We start from the raw sequence: 23,446 nt of genomic DNA, 5'->3' as shown, positions 1-23,446 counted from the left end.
AGTCTAGACACAACATAGAGGAGATAAACAAAGGAAGTAGATATTAAATTATGCAAATACCTGGGGAAGGACACTGTTGGTCTATCTTGTAAATAGAAGAACTGTATTTACATGTGCTAAGGACGGGATTGTGGTAATAGCTTCTAGTAGTGGTAATGATATTAAGAATAAAGACACACATTTGTTATTCATATGCTGATAATATTGCCTGAGCCTGAGAGTAAAATCCTCCCTCCTAATATTCACATGCTGTGAGATTCAGTGCTGGATGGCTGCTTTTATGTTACCTCAGATGGTGGGTCTATGTGATGAATTATAGACAATAGGTTGAGGGCAGCCAACAGTGCATTTATGACAGATAATAAATGTGCACTGCCAAACCAAGCCAATTGAAGTGTGCCGGTCTGGAATGGAAAAAGGAAGAGAAAAGGAGTTCATAGGCAACAATTGTGATATTGTGTCAACACTTTATTATGCATCACCACCATGCAAAATCACTGCTATGAACTTGCTCAAAAATCAAACTAGATATATTTCACACATTTCTGATTTTAGATTGGCTTGCCACTTTTCCCAAAGTGACTGAGTAAAGTTTCACACACACTCACAAGTGTGTGTATGTTTGGTGTGCAAGTCACCCAGAGGTGTTTTTTTGTGAGAGCATCAACGATAACATGAAACAATGGAAAATGATTGAACATTAAATCATAAACCGTTGATAGTAAACACAGTTTGTTCAAAGCCCTCACCGGTGTAAACCTTAACGTTTGAGTTATTTCGAAGTCTCTGTGTCTTTAACAAGATTTTAAAACACATCAATCTAGATATTGTATTTAAATGACAGTTTAAATGTAGACAGTGTACATCTATTTGGATAAAATCCCTTCTCAGCATTAGATTTAATGAGCTTTATCTCATTTTGTCCAGTGAATACAACTAGAATGTCTGCTAAGCAGGTGTTGTGTTGTTCGCTACATGCTGCATTGACGGTTTGAATGAGCTCCTTTCAGAGGTCATCCAATCAGCTAAGGCATGTGTGCATTATAATAACTAATGTAAAAAATAAAACAAACATATCAGATTGGCCTGCTCCAAAAACACTCGACAGAAACAGTTAGAAATGTATGGACTACTCGTTGAATCTGGAGTTATACATTTATAAAATAATGCACATTTGAACTATAACTTCGACTCCAACGCAGGTTTATTTTTTAAATCAGAAGACAAACACTTATATGTGATTAACTGTTTTGCAGAAACAGGAGAATTTGAGTTGAACATTTGCTTAACACTTCACAAAAAAGAAAAGAAAGAAAAAGACCCCAAAGTCATGAGTTTTTATGGCACCTGTGGTGTAATAGACAGCCCACTAACTAATCTCTTTATATCAGCTCACAGTATTACCTTAAATATGTGGTTGTTTAAAAAATATTTCTTTACATAAACGCATTCTATGGTTGGATTCAGCCACTTAAATTCTTCATGTCTTCAGTGCTCAGTCCTGTCGGCCCAGTGTCGTCTCCTCCAGTGTCTTCTACTATTGTTGCTTTTCATATTGCTCTCCTGTTAAGCGTACAAAAACAACATTTTATTTCATTGTGAATACAAAAAATCGGTCAAATATTTTCTTTAAGGTTGAGTATTGTTGGTGCTACATGCTAGAACTACATTTGCTGAGGCAGCTTTTAGCTTCTATGCGCCGCAAACCTGGAACAAACTGCCTGAAAATCTGTGGTACACCCTGAGTTCTTGTAAATCAATATTTAAAACCTTTCTTTGTGATGCTGCCTTATCATTGCACTTGCCATTCTTTTATCCCTTTTTGTTTTGAATTATTACGTGTCAATCCCTATGTAAAGCACTTTGAATTGTCTTTGTGTGTGAAAATGTGCTATTTAAAAGTGTATTCATTTTACATAATCATAGTTTTGTTTTAAAGGAATATTTTGGATGTGGCATTACTGCATCCTTTGTCTGCTATCTCTTTATTGTCGAGACCTATGATCAGAAAGGTGTCCGTTGCCCAGGATTTGAACATTTTAAAAATGGCGAACTGTAAAATTGGTTCCGATTGATTTATTTTAATCTTCGGGGAATATAATCTGTCATCCATATGCATTTTTAATATATTGCCATATGTTTTTGTCAGGCCTCTTCATTATTTATGGGCTTTCAAGGAAAAAATGCTATGCAAAATATTAAGAACAAAAATGCGTAAATCTGGAAAAACATCCATAGATTTTTCACAGAGGAGGACATACAGTAAAGACCTTTGATTTGATTATGTTATTTTAGATACTTACCAGGAACCTGAGCTAGCACTGTCACTGCTGCAGCGTCACCTGCACAACAATTTCAAAACAAACGTATCAAGTTAGAAGAAGTATTGAGAAGGAGCTATTTCATTATTGAAAAAGACACATATTGCAACCTTCTCATACCATTTTTGTCTTGCAAAGCTAAAACTCACCATGCAGGATTTCTCTGGTTCCTGCCTGTGCTTCATCAGCTCCTCCAGCTGGAGCTCGTCCTCCAGCAGCTGATCCAGATCGCTCTCAAAACTCTCCTCCTCTGCTGCGCTGACACGACTGTGACAGATAACACACATTTTAAAACAAGACATAAGATCAGACGTCTTCCTGAAAACTGAAGGTATTGTGACAGAAAACAAAAACAATAGGAAAACAATTTTCAAGTCTGAACACCAACTTGTAATATCGTATAATTAATATAAATCACACAATTCTCCATAGGCAATATATCTTCCTGCCGTTTTTGGGGAAGGTAAATTATAATATAGTTATAATAATATTATTAACACAATAAGAAGAAAGGTACTTGCTAGATTTTAAGAAAATTTATATCTTTCCATTATACACAAGATATTGTGATAAAAACTAATTCACAAACAAGCACCTATGAAATCTTAGAAGTTGGAAGATTTAAAAGCTTGTGTTTATAATATTAGTATTAAATTAAATGTCCGTTCAAAATTAAGAAATAGTTTTGTGCACAAGATGGCAGAGTAATAATTTTAAGTTTAGTTTAAAAGGTGGCAACATTTGCTAAATATCCTCAATGATCACACGTCTCTATGAAACGAAGCAAAGCTGGCAACAGAGAGTGCCAGAGCAGTTTCAGAGCTTAAGCAGCAACAATGGATGAGCTAAACTGTAGAAGACAAAAACTATTACTTGTTATGAATCATTGATGAGACATCGCACAGTAATACCTTGTATTATATGTGAAGGGATCTGAAGAGGTTGCGGCCAAAAGGTCACTGCGCCCAAAGTCTGAATCTGCAGTGCTCTCAGTCTCACTTCCACCTTCTGTAAGAAAAATACATTTTAAAACAGAGGTCGTCTCAAAATGTAAAAAGCAAACCCAACTTTTTCAAATTCATTTTTTACCTGAATTGAGTTCCTTAACCAGGGAAGACATTGTGTTGGTGATGGAATCAGCAGCAATGAGGAGGTCGTTTCTCAAATTTCTCCTCGGACCTTTAAAAAAACAAAGTAAAAAGTATTGCTTCCACTCATCCTTAAATCATTAAATATGAATGCAAATGAATGCTTTTCTGTGTTACCCTGAGCGAAGGCCTCCTGAACATCGCCTCCCACGCCCATGAGTGAGTCCTGAGGTGTGTGAGTCGGTGTCGTGCCGGCGGAGTCCGAGTGGATCGGGGTGGGGATCGACCGGCTGATGGTGTGGCTGGGGGAAGAGCGTTGAGAGCCGGTACCCTGAGTCTGCAACACATTGAGGACATTTGATTATTTATTTGTCATTTCAGAGCTAACTGATGCCACACTGCTGGCATTGTTAACAGAGGAACCCATGCTGTTATGTTAAGACTGTAAGAAGAGTAACATACAATCCTAATCAAAAGGTTTCTTATCAAAGAAATCCTTTTGCAAGAAATGCAACAAAAAAATGTTCCTCTTAAGTGTTCAGATCACAGCAACAAAAATCTATTAAAACTCCAAAATACAGCAACAAACCATTACATTCAACGGTAAGAGAAGCTTAGTTGTCCTAAAAGTAAAACGCATTAGCTTTATTAGTTAAACACATTACACACATGTTAGAAATGTTATTTAGTCATTAAGATGCAGTTTCTGTTATGTCAGTACTTTTCACGAGCAGATCTTCTTTCAAATCTTCCAATTGTTCCCACAGAACAAACCACGAGTTGTTATGCTATAATATAAATAATATATAGAATATATACAGGACTGTCTCAGAAAATTAGAAAGTTGTGATAAAGTTCTTTATTTTCTGTAATGCAATTAAAAAAACAAAAATATCATACATTCTGGATTCATTACAAATCAACTGAAATATTGCAAGCCTTTTATTATTTTAATATTGCTGATTATGGCATACAGCTTAAGAAAACTCAAATATCCTATCTCTAAATATTAGAATATCATGAAAAAGTATACTAGTAGGGTGTTCAACGAATCACTTGAATCGTCTAATTAACTCGAAACACCTGCAAGGGTTTCCTGAGCCTTGAAAAACACTCAGCTTGGTTCAGTAAACTAAATCACAAGTATGGGGAAGACTGCTGATCTGACTGCTGTCCAGAGGACCGTCATTGACACCCTCCATCAGGAGGGTAAGACACAAAAAGAAATTTCTCAAAGAGCAAGCTGTTCACAGAGTGCAGTTTCAAAACACATCCACAAAAAGTCTGTTGGAAGGGGGAAATGTGGCAGGAAACGCTGCACAACCAAGAGAGATGACCGCAGCCTTAACAGCATTGTGAAGAAGAGTCGCTTCCAGAATTTGGGGGAGCTTCAAAGACAGTGGACTGAAGCTGGAGTCCAGGTATCAAAAGTCACTGTTCACAGACGTGTCCGGGAAATGGGCTACAATAGCCGTATTCCCATGGTCAAGCCACTTCTGAACTCAAGACAACGGAAGAGGCGTCTGACTTGGGCTAAGGAAAAGAAGCACTGGACAGTTGCACAGTGGTCCAAAGTCCTCTTTTCAGACGAAAGCAAGTTTTGTATTTCATTTGGAAGTCAAGGCGCCAGAGTCTGGAGAAAGGCTGGAGAGGAGCAAAATCCAAGTTGCTTGAAATCCAGTGTGAAGTTCCCACAGTCAGCGATGGTTTGGGGAGCCATGTCAGCTGCTGGTGTTGGTCCACTGTGTTTCATCAAGCCCAGAGTAAATGCAGCTGTGTACCAAGAGATTTTAGAGTACTACATGCTTCCGTCTGCTGAAAAGCTCTATGGAGATGAGGAATTCATTTTCCAGCATGATCTGGCACCTGCCCACAGTGCCAAAACCACCAGTAACTGGTGTACTGACCATGGCATTACTGTCCTCGATTGGCCTGCAAATTCCCCTGACCTGAACCCCATAGAGAATATGTGGGGTATTGTGAAGAAGAAGCTGAAAGACACCAGACCCAACAATGCTAATGAGCTAAAGGCCGCTATTGAAGCATCCTGGGCATCCATAACACCTCAGCAATGCCACAGGCTGATTGCCTCCATGCCACGCCGCATTGATGCAGTAATCCGTGCAAAAGGATTCCCAACCAAGTACTGAGTGCATTAATGGACATTTTCAAATGTTTGATTGTGTTTTGCTGTTATAAATCTTTTTTTTTTACTTGGTCTGAGGAACTATTCTAATTTTTTGAGATAGGATTTTTGAGTTTTCTTAAGCTGTATGCCATAATCAGCAATATTAAAATAATAAAAGGCTTGCAATATTTCAGTTGATTTGTAATGAATCCAGAATGTATGACATTTTTGTTTTTTTAATTGCATTACAGAAAATAAAGAACTTTATCACAATATTCTAATTTTCTGAGACAGTCCTGTAGATGAACTCAGACGATTGCTAAAAAACATCAGGTAGGATTTTCCGTAAAATGGCAAGATGGGTGGGAAGAGGGGGGGACGGGATGGCATGGGAAAGGGATTCCCTATATTTTTTCTTTCTTTGTCTTTTCTTTTTGTATTGTCTATATCATTTGTATCTGTATAAGTCCGTTTTGTGAGGGCAAAAAAAAAAAAAAAAAAAGTTAGTCACAAAAAAAAAAAAAAGAACAAACCACGAGTTAATTAATGCCTGCTGTTCAACACCATGCATTTCCAAATTCAAATAAAGTTTTCAAAACAGCAAATAGTTTATTCCCAACATGCAATCATTTTGAATCCAAGTCCAGTTTCAGCCACTTTCTGCTTCACAGTTTCACACTTACAGCTTGTTGCCGTTCCTCCTCCAACTGAAAAACAATATTTTACGGCTCATGAAAGAAACAACCACAATATTGCATTGAGTATTTCCCAAAGAAAATCCAATCAGTAATCCTCCAAGACGTGACAAGCATGTGGCTTCCTCATGTGGCTTAGCATTGATCCTTTTAGCTTAATTAGATTGATATCCTCCCCACTGAAGCCAGTATAGTCAGCAGTTTATGTAGGCTTTGAGGAACTCCTGTCTTCTTGACTGCAGAAGACATTATCGCACCAAAGGATATCCTCCTTAGAGGAAGGCTAGACATGTCGTCTTACAGGGTGTGATGGAGCATAATCCTAAACTCAATATCCTGCTTCTAAAAGCATCTGTCTGGACTATTGACTCTTGGATAACATAGTTAATCAGGGGCATATGTGACATGATTTACAAAAGAATATGTTAAAGATGGCTCGTGTAACAAAGACCAAAACACAGAATTATAGGCTGTTGTTATTCACAAATCACTTGAATGACTGACACAGAACATCACCTAGATTCTACATGTTTCTGAACACGGTAAGGGTTAGTTTAACAGGCCTAAATGATGTAGTTGATAAATAGAAAAACACAGAGCAGCAGATATTGAATACATAGCTCAACATTTTAAATATAAATGAGAGTGTCCTCTAGTTTTTATTTTGACTGTCATTTTTTTTTGCATAATATGCCTTGTACAGTCTATGGTACAGATGTACGCCCTCTAATGGACATGTTAGGCTACTGCTGACATCTGCAAAGTGCAGCGTTTGCTTTAGCTGTAGTGAGCCGACACAGCTGTGAGAAATTGTAATACATGTGGAATCCATCATCCATCATATGCTCTCCGCCTGCCTCCAAATAAAAAACAACCTACGATACACGTGTTCATTTAAATAAACATGCAAACCTTAACTGTAAAGGAGCTGAATCTGGCCAAAAAGCAAAATCATCAAACGTATTTCTCCCTACAAGAACCAGAATATGTGTTTGCTTGATAATTATGAAGGCGTCTTATCTGCGCCCTGTATTACAGTGCTGTGAAGTCAGAGAGATGAAAGGCTCGTCTGTAGTACCTTGAGAAGCATCATTAGCTGCTCCAGCTGCACCATGAGCTCCCTGCGACTCTCCTGCAGAGTCGACATTCTTTGTTCCAGCTCATCTTTGCGTTGCCTAGCAGAGGAAACAAGTTGTACAGCGTGATGATACCATACTGTCGCGTCAGAAATATCTGTAAGAACATCTGTAGACTGCTGAAGGAAATTAATTACAATATTAGTTCTGCTGCAGCCTAAGCTAAAGTGTCTGTATAAACGCACATTATCGTGAGGATTAAAAGGAGGCAGAGCTACCTGAGAAGTCGTAGCTCAGTCAGGAGGGTGGGGTTCTGCTGACCCCTGTCAGGCGGCAGCTGGGAGGCCTCCTCATGCTGAATGCGCAGCCGCTGGATTTCCTGCAGGATGTCTCTGTGACAGGCACAAACACAAATAAGAGCAGGTTATAAATCAGACATCTGAACAAACTGGGAAGCTGCACGTTGCTACGTAATCTTGGAACAACTTCCAGAGAATAAAAATAAGGATGAAAAAACTCTGATGAATAAAATAAAATAAATGCAATATTAATTTTAGATAGGTTTCAAAAGTATTTATAAGAGTGACGTTTGCCATTATTAGATGTAAAGTTATACAGTTTAGAGTTATATAAACACAAAGCAGCTTACTGTACTGTCCAAATCAGACATGTATAAATCTGCAGTAAGTGATTTTTTTTGGCCACTCGGGGGCATCGGAAACAAGCTGAGAATACAACTTTTGATCACATCTGTTAGAGCAGAGAGAGCACTATTGGTTTATGTCCCTAGATTTGTGAAAGCTTTGCTCTCTTCCGCAGTTTCTTTTTTACTCCTGAAGGAAGTATCTGGCTGTTTAGCTTCTCAATACTTCACTGTGTTCACAAAGTTGTTGGTAGCTTTGTCTGCCTGCTATTCGATGTAGGACAGTATAGTGGTTTTTTATTGACTTTTTTCCTGAGAAACAGCTCTCTTGTGACACCAAAGTCAACAGTAAGAGCAAACTCAAACAGTAAGGATGCTGGCCTGGAAAGCCAAACAAGCAGGGTGAAAGACCCTTTAGACCTTTGCCCAACATATATGTTGCCTTGTAGGAAAATTAAAGACGTTACCAACAACATAAACCATGGGTCCTTCGATGCCGGTGTGACCATGAGCCAATAAAGCTCTGTGGAGCTGAGGGGGACGGCTCAGTCGGGTGATATTTCTCGTTGTGTTCCTCACCACAGTAGATGCCATAAACAAGTGCCCACGTAATTCATCATGTATTTATATTAAATACAAAATATAAATGATGGCTGCATTAAAACTTACATACTCGTTCACTGTTGCCTGTAATTGAACTTTTGTCTCCACTTCATTATTCACCATTATTTATTGCTGTCATTTAAACTTGCCCTTACTTTCAATGATACTGTAAGTCTTCCTAACTGCTTTTGTTTTTTTCCTAGATTAAATTTATTTTTAACATGTAACAAATAGGTTTAACAATAAATATAAAACAAAATGGATATACAGTAATGTAAATAATATTGAATATATAAATTATAAATGGAGATAATATACTGTATAGCACTCTCACATACAATTTTTTGTGAAAAACATAAAAAAACGACACAAATGAACATTACCTGTCCGAAAGGAGTAGGGAAAAAGTCTACTCTTACACTATTCCACTCATAACATCTTATCCTTTTGAACAAAATCATACTTGGACTCTGCATGAGTTCTATATCCAAACCATTTCACAAATGTACCTATGTTAAGCAATATGTAAAGCTATTTTGAATTGCTGCCATGTATGAATTGTCAAATGTATATAAATTATCTTGACTTGCCTTGCATGTTCCCAGTTATCTTTACATTTAAATAAAATCATATTATATAAGATAAGATAAGATGGACCTTTATTAATCCTCGTGGGGAAATTCAGTTGTACAAGCAGCAACAGGGTAAGCGTGAAAAACAGGACAGCACAGCTGATATATATTCATTTCCCCAGTTAAAAGGGTTTCTTTTGTGAAGACCAATTTTATTAAGGCGTCTAAGAGTGGTCCTCCTTCTTTTTGTATGTTTGAAGGGCAAATGGGACAAAAATAATCAAATAAATTGTGTAAAAAAGGCTAATTATGAAGGTTTCTAATAATAATAGTGATTGTTTTCAGTGCTGAATTAACCTTGAGGTATTTTAATTTTGTCAGAACATGAATCTTTTGTGAATATCTTGATTTTGCAGTATTTAATATGAAGAAAGAAGGAGATAACATAATAGGAGTGAACAGCATCAGCCCAGCAGCCGTCCTGACCTGTTTTTGCTCTCGAGCTCAGCGATGAGTTGCCTCTGCTGTTTGTTGGCATCCAGAGAGCAGGGGAGGTCTGTGGGGATCCTCTGCTGCTGAGCCTGTTAGAACCGAGCAGGAGACATCATGTGAGCTGGCTTTACCTCATCCATTACCTTATCTCATATCTCACAGGGGGGATAAAACAGTCAAGTCACCAGCCATCCGTCAAGACCTGATCCGAACATAAACCAGCATACAAGTCTTCTTAGAAATGTTCATCACCTGAAATCTCCTTTATCATCGTGCAATAAAAGGACAGAAGGCGGAGTGGCAGCATACGTTAACCCATCCTCTCAGATTTTTGGCAGAGGACTCAGATGAAAGATGCCACGATATTGTGAGCAATAAATGTCTTTTATATATTAATATATATCTTACCGCAGCATCAGCAGCCAGTCTAGCAGCATAGCGGGCGATGAGACTGTGCTCTTCATCATGATAGCTACTGCTCTCCAGCAAACTGATCGAGAGGAAAATGGAGTCACAACAGGACACAGTTACTACACAGATATACGTACGATACAAACTATGCAGGAAAAATCCAAGAAAGTTAATTTGATCAAAAGTCAGATTAATTGTTTGGTAGGCGAGCTTCAGAGGTTTCACAGCAGAGGCCTGAGTAATCACGCTAAGCTACTTATGGTCAACCACAAAAGCGGGATTGAAGTTGGATTATCACATAAAAATAGAGCTAGAGAAATCATTTGTATTTAAAGAACAGAAGGGTTGCTTATACAATCTGACCGCTGATAAAGGAAACTGTTTCTCAGTAAAAGCACTCAAATGCACTCAGAAACATATGTGGGAGCGGCTGATATATAATACAGATAACGTGATAATTGACAATGCAAGTAGAATCAAAAACACACACATACAGTACACATAAGAATAATATTGCACACAAACACAAAAAACACAGGAATACAGAATATGTCATATTCCAAGTGGTACAAATATGAATCTAAACACATCAGTCTTGCTTTAATAAAGAAAATACACCAGCTTTACCAACACATTAAAAGATTACCTATTAAAGAGGAATCTGAGGAAAACAAATGCTAAAAGTGTTTAAAGTATTTGGTACCAATGATTTACCTAATCTGCCCTTGACATACGGAGCTGTACAATTTTATTGAAAAAATATAGAGTGTTGGGAGTAAAGAGTTACAGTACATATAATGGACTTATATAATTACAAAAAACAAAAAGAAATACATTTCAACAAACCAAGTGGTGTAAGGGGTTAGATTTGAATATATGTTGCTTTCGATCGTAATCTTTTATGTAAAACATTACATTTATTTTGTTGCTCTGTTCCAATCCAATATGTGGTTGCATATATAAAATGTCATAAAAGTTTGACAGTTATGTTTTTACAAATATTAAACTTTATTGCCGAGCTTTAAACGTGTTAGAGTAGTGATTGAATGTAATAAGAAAGATAACTTTGACAAAGTTATTCAAAAACGTACATTACTTGTTACATTTGTAAGGGGGTTAAAAGTGATCCGTTACATTTTAAAATGACCTTCCCATTGCTGCAAATATAACACTTTTTTCATGAGACTTTAACTTTTATGCATATTTCAGGCAAAGACAACAACATGTACATTTTAAGATTGAGAAAAGTGTAATATTAAACATTGTGTAGTCGTGTGTATACTTACAAGGTATTTTAAGAAAGAATTTAACCTTGGTATTAAATCCAAAAATAATACTGATCTCTAGGTGGACATTTTGGATACAAATCAGTTATCATTTCTGCTGAACCGAAGGGTCAAGTGTCGAGGTGACTAGTCTGTAAAGCTGACAACATGCAGCGTTAGGGCTCTAACACACTCAGAAGAGGTTAGATAAGGGGAAGGTTTGCAAAGCGGGCGATTCAGGAGAGCACTGGGTCTCCACTGCTGTTTGGCAAACACAGCGGCACACCGAACTAACCATGATTTGGGGTTCTTTTGAAGTAGCTTCACATAGAGACCAATCAGAGCATGTTCGTCTGCAAGTCTATCGGCAACATCGAGGTTGTAGCTCAACCTGGAACAGTGCAGGGTTTCAAAAAACATAAAACACCACATTACACAGGTGACAATAGAAAGACGAGGGGCGAGGCAGCAGAGAGAGAAAAGTAGAAAACGCAACAAAGGAGAAGAGGAGGAGAGTGGCTGAAAAGCCGCCATTCATGGGTGACTAGAGAGAAAACAAGGCCATATTATGTTTGGGAGAGACGGCAGTGATGAAGGCTAGGAGCATGATTAAGGACATGCCCAGCAAAATAAGACTCTACAAGCTCTGTGTTTACATTCTCTAAGCTTCAATCACTCAATGCTCTGTTATTAAAACTATTTAAGTCATTATTTGTAAGCCAAACAATCTGCCAACCGAGATATGTCATGCATGCACATTCTTTTTGATGATGCTCCAATATTTATAGAGGCATTCCACCTGCATCACAAACTACAAAAGAAACCATTTCTACTGACAATATTCAGGGTCAATGCGAGCTATGACCATAACATGTCTTAAAAAAGCAGCAATAGCAAAGAAATGCATAGTGAATACATCCAGAGGAAAAAATATGAATATAAGTAATTGCATGCTTTCTTGTAAAACATGTTTTAGTTATTTATTTGCTTCTTTAATCTTAGCTCTTAAGTATTTCAAATTGTAGCTAGCCAAGCTCATATACTAGCAAAACAGCTAATTAAATAAATAAAAAATACCACCTAAAGCATCATCTCATCATGATGGCCTCAAGCTACTATGAGCAACCCCTTTCACACAACACAAAGTCATTCAATCCATTGTTGATATATAAATATTGGCTACCGCAACTTTAACAGAAGGTCTACATAACGAACATCGTGGGCATAAACCATTACTATATTTAGATATTTCTTCATCAATCTGTGTTTTAATGTTATTTCTTAAATGTGTCTATCAAAGGTTGTTGTGCTTTATTGTATAAGTACAATATTAAATCTGTAGACTGTATAATCCAGCGGCTTAAAGTCTAAAGTCTTGCCATAAAGTTTGGGAATGTAATAGGGTATTCTCAGTCATTGTATTGCAAAAAATCTCTGAAAGCCCTGTTTTTTTTTGTGTCACTGCAGAGAGTAAAAAAATCAAGCATAACGTAAAGAACCACACTCACTCATCACATCTGTAGGTTTTTCTAAAAGCCTGAGTAATGAATGAAAGTGGTGTTGGCTAAGAGAAAGACCCTGATACTTTTACCTTCCAAAATACAACCATTACATTAATCCCAAACAAATACATCATAAACATCGAGCCTGAGAAATTAAACAGTTTAAAATGCTAAGGTGTCTAGAGGAGATTAAGGGAAACGTTGAAAGCGGCTTATATTTGAAACTGGCAGTTAGTATTTCCCATTTCTGTGTGAAGGAATTACTAACAGACTCTTCAAACTAATTGCCAATGATTTTTATGATGCGTGCTTCATCCTTGATTTCCTCTTTGGAAAAAGCCCCTCAATTAAAACAATGTATACAACCCTATACAAGAAAACTGGTTCCTTAAGGAGGATAAGCAGCACTCACGTTTATGACCTATGATTATGACCTATATTAGTTCACACATGCATTTGAGCTACAAAGGCATTCTTGATGCACACCTGTGTGACTTACCCTCTCCCTCTAAACAGATGTGGAGCGGCCTCGGTCAAAGGTATTTTTTGCCTAACACAGTTACTCTTGCTGTAAGTTAAGCCATTTACATTTAGCACAAGGAACCACAAAGAAGAAGAGGGGGCATGAGGATATACAAATGTACAGACACACAATGGAAAATAAAGGAAAGAAGTAAAGACAGTGTGGGTCACAGAGTCTACAGGGAACGGGGCGTTTAGGGAGCGTGGTCAATTGAAAAGATTTTCTTTCAAATCCAGGACATCCATTGTTGGGGCTGTACTCACTTTTTGGTGGAGTAAGGGTTCCCTGATGTAGGCATGGAGTTGGAGAATGAGTAGTCACTGGTGATGTTCAATGGTCTCGGTGGCCTGGACAGAAATCAGAAAATGAGTTGATTTCTTTACATTTTATAATCTCTACATTTCTATTTTGATAGATGACCCGCTGTCAGACATAAGGATATAATAAATTAAGAAGGGAGTGGTAAACAATGAGAACATGCAATGAATGGAGGAATTAATCCATAAATCGACAAACAGAAAACCAGGGACTTTGAGTTTGCTAGGGCTGATGGAACTACACAATATACTATATATGATGAAGACAGAACAAAGGACTAACATCTACGCTCACAATAAAGTACAAAGACACATTTAGTGACATGTTAAATAATCAAAGCAAACTCACCAAGTATCTCTGAGGAAAGTGCAGAACAAGAAAAATAATAAAAATGATTCATTACAATCAGCCCATCATTGCAAAGACACTACAACTACAAATTCCACTCATTTACCAAAACAGACAAGAAACAAAATGTATTTTCTGTTAATTTTACTGCTATTTTTTGTCTTTTTGATTTTTCAGAATATAAATATCTTGAATAGCTATATCTCGGACACAATTATGTGTTCTAATTCAATTTAGAATGTTTCAATATTTATTATGTGTACGTGTTAAACTATATCCATGTATAGGTATCGTTATTAGATTTGTTTTACTTTCAGATACTGAAACAAATACTTTATAAATACAGTATTGTTCAGGATCTCAAACCGACATTCAGTTCAATAATCTGAATCATTTTGGCTGTTTAAGGGTTGTAAAATAGGGCAACTACCTTCAATTTGAAGATAAAAAAACAAACTGATAAATACGGAAGGTGGGTTGTTTTTTTCCCCCAGAAGGAGCATTACTGTACAAATCCTTATACCCTCCTTCTATAGCACAAAGTGTGTGCTTGTGTAGTCTGTCGTTTCATTATTTATAACGCATCAGTCAAGTCAAGGGAAAGGTAGCAGCAGTGTTGCAGTTCACAGCCATCCCCTGGGCTATAATTAAGCCTCATTGATCAGTTGACCCAAGAGATTGACTGGAATCACTTCAGACTTCGAGGCAGCTACAAGATAATTATCAGCTGAGGGAGGAAAGCAAACATTTGAAACCCTCAGATAGAGAAGTCAGGGAAAGCAGATCAACTTACACAATATGATGGAGGTTGAGAGGTTTTTCTGGCATTTCTGGAAACATGGGGTGAAGAGGCTCTCTGCTGGATGCACAGCTCAGTGACTTACTGAGGGCATGGGATAACTTCTTAGCAGGGGATTTCTGGGAGAAACAGAAAAAACACATTACGGCAACACTGCCAACTGCATCTTTACATTGTGGTGAAGCTGAACGGGGAAAAAAACCTGCCACAATGACTGGTCCAGTGCAGACACACCTCCCTCAGCCCGCCCCTCTCCTCATCCCATCCCTTACCCATGACGTATACTCCTTCATTTGATGCTGGTTGCTATGGGAACCGCTGGCATGCCCCCTCCAGAAGCAGTCCTGACAGAGCTGGTAATTATGACATTGCTGGCAGCGGTAGCGGAAGCCCATCATACTCTCAGTACGGCAGTAGGAGCACTCGACCGGGTGAAAGACTGCAGGGAGGAGAGGCGGGGTCACACACACAGATGGACACACACATTCACACAGACAGATGTGAGTTTAAACCCACAGATATGTTGCACATGGCAAAGAGAAGGGGGGATTAATTTGCAATAATTTTAAAGGACAGATGTGCAATTCAGTCTGGCTTGAAGACAACGATAATTACATTTTTACCAAATACACATAGATCAGGATGCCAGAATGTTGTATAAATGTTGACCCCTCAAATGGAGGTGGCTTGTGACAATAAGTGCATCACACTCTCAGTCATGAAGAGGGTGTAAGGTCCCTATACTGTAGGTCATCTTCACTGGATGCATGACTGCTTGTGTATACTGACTCAAGATTAGGATGCTATGATGAACTGTACATCCTCCCCAGGTGTTAGCTTCACATTTATAAATATTTTGGTGTGTATATTTTTACCGTTCTCCACGTTGGCGAGCCGATGCATGAGAGGTAACCACACTAGACACTGAGGGGGCGGGTCTGACATCAACGTATCGAGGAATGTATTGAGGGAGACCTTTTTCTGCAGAGGAGAGGGAGATGATTCGTCAGGAAAAATCCCCCACAACGTCAATAATAAAACAATCACAGATGCACTCTGTGGTTAATGAACCCTCACCTCCTGTGGAAAGCATGTTCTTGCTGCTTGTTCAGTGTAACCAAAAGAAGGTCCCTCAAAAACCGCCATGGGTAATTTGAGCACCTCCCTCAGAAATTGGTCAAACTGTGAGTGCACCATTATTCCAGCAGCATCCGAAATCTGGGAAAAAATATCTGGGACAAAACGCACGGAGACATTACACAAATGAATCAAACTAATTGGCAGTTGCCTCCACAGTCGGCTAATTACAGCATAACACAATACAATTATCCCACTTATTTGTGAAAACAAATCAAAGACAAGCAGTTATTCAAATCAATTGTTATAATACATCAGCAGCATAGTCCTCCTTTTTTTCCCTTCACGAGCCATTGCGACTACACCCCCAGATTGTGTAGATTATGTAATAAACCTTATCCTTCAGATAATGAATAATGACTTCTACCAGCCATGAAGAGCTAGGCCAGTACGGCTCCTTCCTTTATGAGCAACTGGCTAAGCAGGCAGAGATATAGAAAATATAGAAACTAATACGTTTGCATTAGAAAATCCAAAGCAATAAATTACTTACTGTACATGGAAACTGTAAGAAAAAATAAGCTGATTTATCACAGCTAAAATGGGTGATTTTAAAATTACATTTTTCACAATTACAAGTGAAATAAAGATGGTTTTGTTTGCTCACATCTTAATTTATCCAGGATTTTCCCTCCACAGATGGTTGCTACGGCCATCTTCACAACAAATACAGATATCTTGCCATGGCCCTCCCTGAAAAAGAGCAAATCCATTTTACATAATGGTCAGAGGTTCTTTTAAAAAAAAAGAAAAGCTGTCATGGCCCATAATCATATCAACCTTAAAAGGCAATTAAATGACATCGTCTGAACAATTTTTTAATTGGCTTTGAGAATATACACAAACATGTTGTGACATTATGAAAGTAGACAGTCTGTGTTTTTACTCCACTTTGGTAGACACTTCAGAGACACATTTCACACTACATTAGCTCACGTCAAAACCCTCAGACGAGAAAGTACACAACCAGTCGCAGACATCACGTGACGCGTTACTCACGGGTCATACGATGCCAGCAGGAAGTTGAGCAGCAGGCTGATGGAGTACTCCACATTAATCTGGTGGGTGGTGGGCATGCGTTTGTTCAGCTGGTAAAAAATTGTAGACAGTACGACTTCTAGACGAGCCACTGAGAGGTCAGCGCTGAGGTCCATGTTGTTGATGCCATTCTCTCGGAAAGCCTCGATGATGTTCCAAATGTCAACCAAATGCACTGAAACAGGGAAAACGAATATAAATATTTGGATGCGGAGGATTTTGTGCAAAGTGATGAGGTTAAAGGTTCAATGCATCATACTCACAATTGCATTTCTTCTGCACGAATCTGAGCTTGCAGGCTGTTCTGTATGTCGATAATCGTATGGAGTCCAAATCTTGAGCCCCTGAGGAAAGATTACTCATCATTAAATGACATCGGAAATGTCAATGATAGTGCATAGACATTGTGGCAAAGTTCTCACTGTGTGCAATGCATTGTGTCTCACAGCACACAAATACATTATATTTTTATCTGCAAATTGACTTTCATTATTTTTTCTCATTTGTGATTTAAGTATGTAGTAGGAAACTGGGACATGGTCTCACTAGGAAACATGGCAATATGAAAAAAAATAGAATAAAATAAATATCGTATTGATCATGTATTTTACAATTTCATGGTTATATTATGTCTGCAATCCTCACTTTATTTTATTTCCCCATATCTTATTGACCTGATATTGACCATCTTGGATCTCCATAGCAGTGAGCCTCTACACACTGTGTAAATGGGAGAGAGCATGAGGTCATACAGGGTGTGTCTCTGTCAGGGATTAAATCAATCCGGTTGACACGAGTATTGGCACTTGATCCTCATAATATTTACTTTTGTAAGAAAGTTACAGACAAGAATTTGCCATGTTTATGATCGGTGAGTGAAAAGAGCAGACAGCAGACAAACATAGATCAGGCGGAGCCGTGGCCCTGAGCACTCACTCATCTCCACAAACAGTTGCCTTCGATCTGCCATGTTGTCACCGCTCCCCCCGACGTCTTCAGTCATTCTGACCAGAGGAGAGAAACTGATGTCAGAGAATTCATACACAGAAACAGTTCACATTAAGGCATAAATCACTGAATATGCACATCCTAATGCTTTAAGCTTAATTATGTTTAAATTAACTGCAAATATTTATTTTCAGAAGCATTAGTGAGGGAATATAGGAAATCCTGTGTTTTAATTATATGTAAATAACAAACTGCTGTGTCTTACTGAAAGTCTGGATAAAATTATGAAAAGATGTCTTCTTTTACTCAGCTGTTTTGTGAAGATGCTGTATTATAGATATAAGGATTAATGAAGGCCTACTATATGTAGCTGACATTACAAATATCTACAGGCAGTGTTGATGTATGTAAAAATGAACTATCCGTAAACTCCCGAGTATACTGTATGCTGTACATCTGCAAATAGGGGTTCAATTAAATGTACAGAAAGTACAGTGTTGACTTTTGACTTTGTGCTGTACAATAGTAAAATTGCAACCACAAACATTTGAAAAAAAACAACATTTGTGAAACTCATGTACATAATGAACCTATAAAGCACTCACCACTTGGTTAACCTAGTAGAAGTACTGTTATAAAATGAGGCCCATTTCACAAATCACAGCTAGATCTTGTCGTTTCACTTTAAATGTACATTATTTCTGTTTAAGATATATTGTGCTTGCATTGTGAATTTCATCCCTAATTAAATAACTTAACACAAACTATTAAATTCCAAATGGTGGGACAACAGGGGTCTACAACACATTTTAACCCTAGGACCCCATTTTAGCTTTATCCGGCCGTGGATAATACAAATGAACCTCTCTTTTTCAGTTTCTTTTAAAAAGAACATTTGCAAATTGAATGTAGCACACTACAGTGCTTACATGCATGTAAGGGAGGGTGGGGGGCTATACTGAAAAGACTTAAGTAAGACAAGGACAAGACTTTCAAAGGGGCAGAGCAGCAGAGAGAGAGCTCACACCATGCCTCGCTGCACACTGTCCAAGGCAATCTAATACACCTAGTCATGTGGTTTGTTGCCATGGCAGCAAAGATCCCAGCAACTCCGTCCGTAAAAAACATAGTACTAGTCACCACACACACACACACACACACACACACACACACACACACACACACACACACACACACACACACACACACACACACACACACACACACACACACACACACACACACACACACACACACACACACACACACACACACACACACACACACACACACACACACACACACACACACACACACACACACACACACACACACACACACACACACACACACAAAGTTGAAAGAGTTTTTTTACTCGTAAATATCTTTTGTGCAATAAATGCGCGGTGGGATGAGAGAGCACAGTGGCACTTATTGGGCGAGTGGTTTCAAAAACACTCTTTCTGCAAAGTCGATCATGCAGGCGTCGTATTTCAAATTACTTACATGACATTAATTGGTATACCCAAATATTATGCTGAAGAAACCCATGGTGTGGAAATTAGAATTCCCCTAGAGTTAAAAAGCAAGCAGCAGCAGCAAACTCCCCCCCCCCCTGGTTCAGTCAGTATAGGCAGTCAATTATTGAGCTATAGGAATCTCTGAAATCCACTTTAAGAGGGAAAAGATTAAGCTTATAAATTGACCTGGAATTACCGAATCAAGTGCTGTGTTTGAGGAGATCATCTCACAGCATTGCAGAAACAATGGCAAATATTAACCACATAATCATTATGACAAGAAATAGCAAAACATCAATAAAATAATTTAAATTGTCTGAATTAGATAAAAGGTTGTGTTAAATTTATACAAAGCAATAACTGACAGAGGTAGAAGAAGTACTCAGATTATTGATTTAAGTAAAAGTAACAATACTACAGTGTAAAAATACTCTGTTACAAGTAAAAGTCTTGCATTAAAAATTGTACTTAAGTACAAGTATTATCATAAAATAAATACGTTAAGTACCAAAAGTAAAATGACTTGTTATGCTTAGACAATTTAGGCAAAATATATTTTATAATTATTTTATTAACATTTTTGGTGCATTTATGTGTTTATTAGCTTAACTTATAATCATATAATAAAGAGTGTCGATTTGAATTTCACATCACCTAAATCTGCAGAGTAACTAACAACTAAATATGTAAAATAAATGTAGTGGAGTAAAAAGTACAACATTTGCCTACTAAATGTAGAGGAGTAAAAGTATAAAGTATAGCGTAATGTGAAAATACTTAAGTAAAGTACAAGTACCTCAATGTATTACCAGGCCACTGCTAACAGCATGCATAATGTCATCTTTAAAGTAATACATTTAAAAGCCTGTTCATTAGTGAGAGAATGTGTACAAATATATACTATTGCATGGATTAGCATTGATATTCTTTGCACATCACAAGCAAAACACATCCTGAGTGCCAGATATGTGACCTTCTGGGCTCTGTTTTCAGTCTCAGAAATAACTGAGATGGATACAATCTATTGCAACAGCAGATATTAAACCCGCACAGCCAACACATAGTGTACGGTGTTGAGGGGGAGTAAGATGATCAACATACCTTTCATAAAGCACCATCCTCGTATTCCTTTTCCTACGCCTAAGCTTGAAAGTTATTACAAAGCCAAATCCTCCTTCTAGAAACAATCATACACGACAAGAACTCTTTTCTAACAAGGAAACATTACCACAAAAGAAGCCCAAATGGACGACTGAAGTATCTGAAATTAGAAACTACCAGCTAGGATACAGATTGTCCTGTCTCTATCTTTAACTACAAATGAGAAGGCTCCACATTCTTGTACGGCTTTACTGGCTCTCTAGTTGCAGACCCCAAACCTCATTCCTGGCTTGTGCCCAGCTCACATCACTCTCTCTCTGTGGCACCGTCACATTGGCAGCTTTAGGAAATAACTGCCCATAAAAGAACAAATCATCGCATACCATAAACATTGAGACTGGTATGGCCGAGCACTGCCAAAACAACCTTTTAAATGCTTCACAAACTTCTGTGGGATGAATATTCAACTGCAGAACTGCCTTATTAGTCAGTTATTTATATAAGGAGTCTATTTCTGTAGCAGTGCAATAAAACATAGTGGACAGTGCTGTTAATTTATATCTTCCTTGATACACTGGGAACATATTGCCATGCAACATTTCCAAAACTAGCACTTACTTGAGTTATAGAGCAATCTGTGTTTGGCCGGCTCGGTACATCGCAGCTGTTAGCACTGATTGGAGTTATTTTTACATCATGATACTAAAAACTACACTGGCATCCGAATCCCATCCCCTGACGGGAATGAAAGACCTGTTCCATTGACTTAAGGTTAATCAGTTAGAGCTCAGCACAGACATGTTGTGCTTTAGTGTTGTAGTAAATACTGTGAAGGTATAGGTAAAACTGCTTTCTCCTCTTATCTGGTACCAGCATGGGATATCTGCAGGAGGGCCCTCTGCTCTCTGTCCCCTGCTGATGATCACCATGGTTTCAGCTTCAAAAAGGCCAAAACTGTAGGATCCTGACGTTGAATGAGAGTACAGATTTACGGTTTGCTGGTTCTGCTGTGATTTTGTTTACAAGAGTTTTCTCTGCACAAACTAAAACTATGTTACTTCTTTAAAGTTTCAAAAATATTGCAATCAAAGATTTAATGGAAGGTTTTCTTGTGCAAATGTGTGATGGGATGGAGTTACATTTGAATTTCAATCACAAGCTTGAAAAGAGATGTAAGCCTGGGAATAGAAAAGTGTCCAGTTGCCCTCTTGACATTAGGAAAGTCTTTTAAATTTCACCGAAGCATTACAGTCCACAGGTAAAAGGACAGCGATAAAGGCAACAGGCACATTATAGTAGGCTACCTACTCAGCTCAGACATCACATTTCACTCCAGAGACACCTGTGTGTTCGCGACACAAAGGTCCCATTGTTTCACAAATATCTGCCAGCATACACGAACCCTTTTCTGATGTTTCTAACCTCGCACATCCCCATTTGTTATCGCTGATACTTGATCGGGGTAACTAATTCCCGACAAAGTAGGTTAAGGTCGCAGTACTCCATAGCAGCTGCAACAGCGCACTTGCACACGACTTACCACCATTTATTTCGAGGCATGTCATGCAACATCACTGTTTTCCATCCAGGGATCCGACAGCCGGTCGTGTAGGTGCAGAGCGATCAGGGTTTCTTTGGTGTAGGGTACTGCATCACTGCACGAAGCGGCAGATCTGGTGCCGCTCTCCTGCAAAAGCTTGTGTTGTGGACATTTTCGGGTAGCGTACTGGTTGAGGAGAACAGAGGCAGCACTTGCCTCCAGTGTGTGGCCTGGCGATGACGTAATGCGGAATCTCTACATTTGCGTCAGTGTGCACCTGCAAATTGTTTAAGTTTTATTTACATTTTTTAAAATAAGGCATTCGTTATTAAACAACAGATAGATAGTTAACGTACGACTGACATTGAGGTCATACAAAGATGCGTCCATTCGGTTTAATAGTGGTTTGTAGCTTTGGGGAAATGACGTCATCAACATGAAATAAATCAATCTTTGTAAATGGAAACAACATTCATCAGACGAATTGCATCTACTACTAATCATATTTTGAGATGTTACTTGAAGACACATCTTTCTCGTAATTCTCTCGATTGTAAAACACTGAACACAAATGTATAAATAAAAGAATCAGAGGTTTTGCATCCACAAATCATAATACAAAATAAATAAAAGGACATTGTATCCTTGTTAAAGGGTTCGTTTTTGTAGATCAATTTGGTTAAAAGGTAGTTATTTTTGACGGATTAGCTCTTGACGATTCCATAACTCTTAAACTTGTTGTTAAAATACAACAAAGTCTCCTGACAAGAAGTAAGGTAGACAACGAGCAACAAACTACTTTTCATTAATAAGTCCTCCGAGACTGACATCTTACATTGCTCTCTATCTGCAACCGGAGGAAAGACAAGTTTGCAGGGACTGTCCACTAAGTGCAACACAGAAAACACTACAACAAACTTCAATAACCTTCTTGTCTTAAAGTAAAGCCGGTCTACCAAAATCACTCCACTCATTAATGGCCTCCTACTGGTTATACTGATACGCTTATACCCACTGGATAAATACAGCACTTAAATAAATATGCTTTTGCATAATTTTTGTGATTTTTTTCTCGTCTAAATATGTAATTACTTTACTATTATACAGTGTAGTAGTGCTACAATATCACTTCCCACATTAATGGTCTCTTGTTGTCATATCGAAACATTTATTGTGAATAAATATGCTTTTGAATAATCTTGTCATTTATCTTCTCGGATACAAAATTACATATTTTACTATTATACCGTGTATCGCTATAATAGTGATACACCAACAAGTTAGGAAACAAATTATTTTTGCATTATTATGGTGGAAAATATGAATGAACGAACTCGGCCTATACAGATTTAGAGAAAGGGGAAGACACACATAATTG

At 38.0% G+C, this 23,446-nt stretch overlaps 1 protein-coding gene across 7 annotated transcripts; it reads right to left on the bottom strand.

Annotated features, from left to right (window-relative positions):
* Window positions 1–447: 447 nt before the first annotated feature.
* dtna (dystrobrevin, alpha) lies at window positions 448–22,312 on the bottom strand. Of its 7 annotated transcripts, none has more exons than XM_079652499.1 (23): window positions 22,069–22,312; window positions 17,896–17,963; window positions 17,223–17,303; window positions 16,921–17,134; window positions 16,529–16,614; window positions 15,862–16,016; window positions 15,660–15,765; window positions 15,057–15,223; window positions 14,779–14,903; window positions 13,583–13,666; window positions 13,296–13,364; window positions 11,590–11,685; window positions 10,027–10,108; window positions 9,613–9,707; window positions 7,587–7,700; window positions 7,311–7,407; window positions 6,221–6,244; window positions 3,587–3,746; window positions 3,411–3,500; window positions 3,233–3,329; window positions 2,471–2,588; window positions 2,304–2,342; window positions 448–1,563 (listed from the first exon to the last, which is right to left on the bottom strand). In XM_079652499.1, the coding sequence occupies exons 2-22, from the start codon at window positions 17,960–17,962 to the stop codon at window positions 2,325–2,327; spliced, it is 2,145 nt and encodes a 714-aa protein (XP_079508625.1). In that variant the 5' UTR covers window position 17,963; window positions 22,069–22,312; the 3' UTR covers window positions 448–1,563; window positions 2,304–2,324. The 7 variants fall into 7 exon arrangements, with proteins under 7 accessions (XP_079508625.1, XP_079508626.1, XP_079508624.1 ...); XM_079652500.1 differs by lacking the exon at window positions 22,069–22,312 and adding an exon at window positions 20,529–20,706 and having other exon boundaries at window positions 13,296–13,346; XM_079652498.1 differs by lacking the exon at window positions 22,069–22,312 and adding an exon at window positions 20,529–20,705.
* Window positions 22,313–23,446: the final 1,134 nt, after the last annotated feature.

Source organism: Notothenia rossii (assembly GCF_949606895.1).
Source record: "Notothenia rossii genome assembly, chromosome: 9".
NCBI lineage: Eukaryota > Metazoa > Chordata > Actinopteri > Perciformes > Nototheniidae > Notothenia > Notothenia rossii.
This window is presented reverse-complemented; position numbering and strand designations above follow the sequence as displayed.

Excerpts from the sequence above, each read along its gene's own strand:
- dtna (XM_079652498.1), bottom strand. Across the intron at positions 13,365-13,582 it reads AACCCTTACTCCACCAAAAA|CAAGAGTAACTGTGTTAGGC; the intron begins GTGAGTACAGCC and ends CTTAACTTACAG. Across the intron at positions 9,708-10,026 it reads GACTGGCTGCTGATGCTGCG|GCTCAGCAGCAGAGGATCCC; the intron begins GTAAGATATATA and ends CGGTTCTAACAG.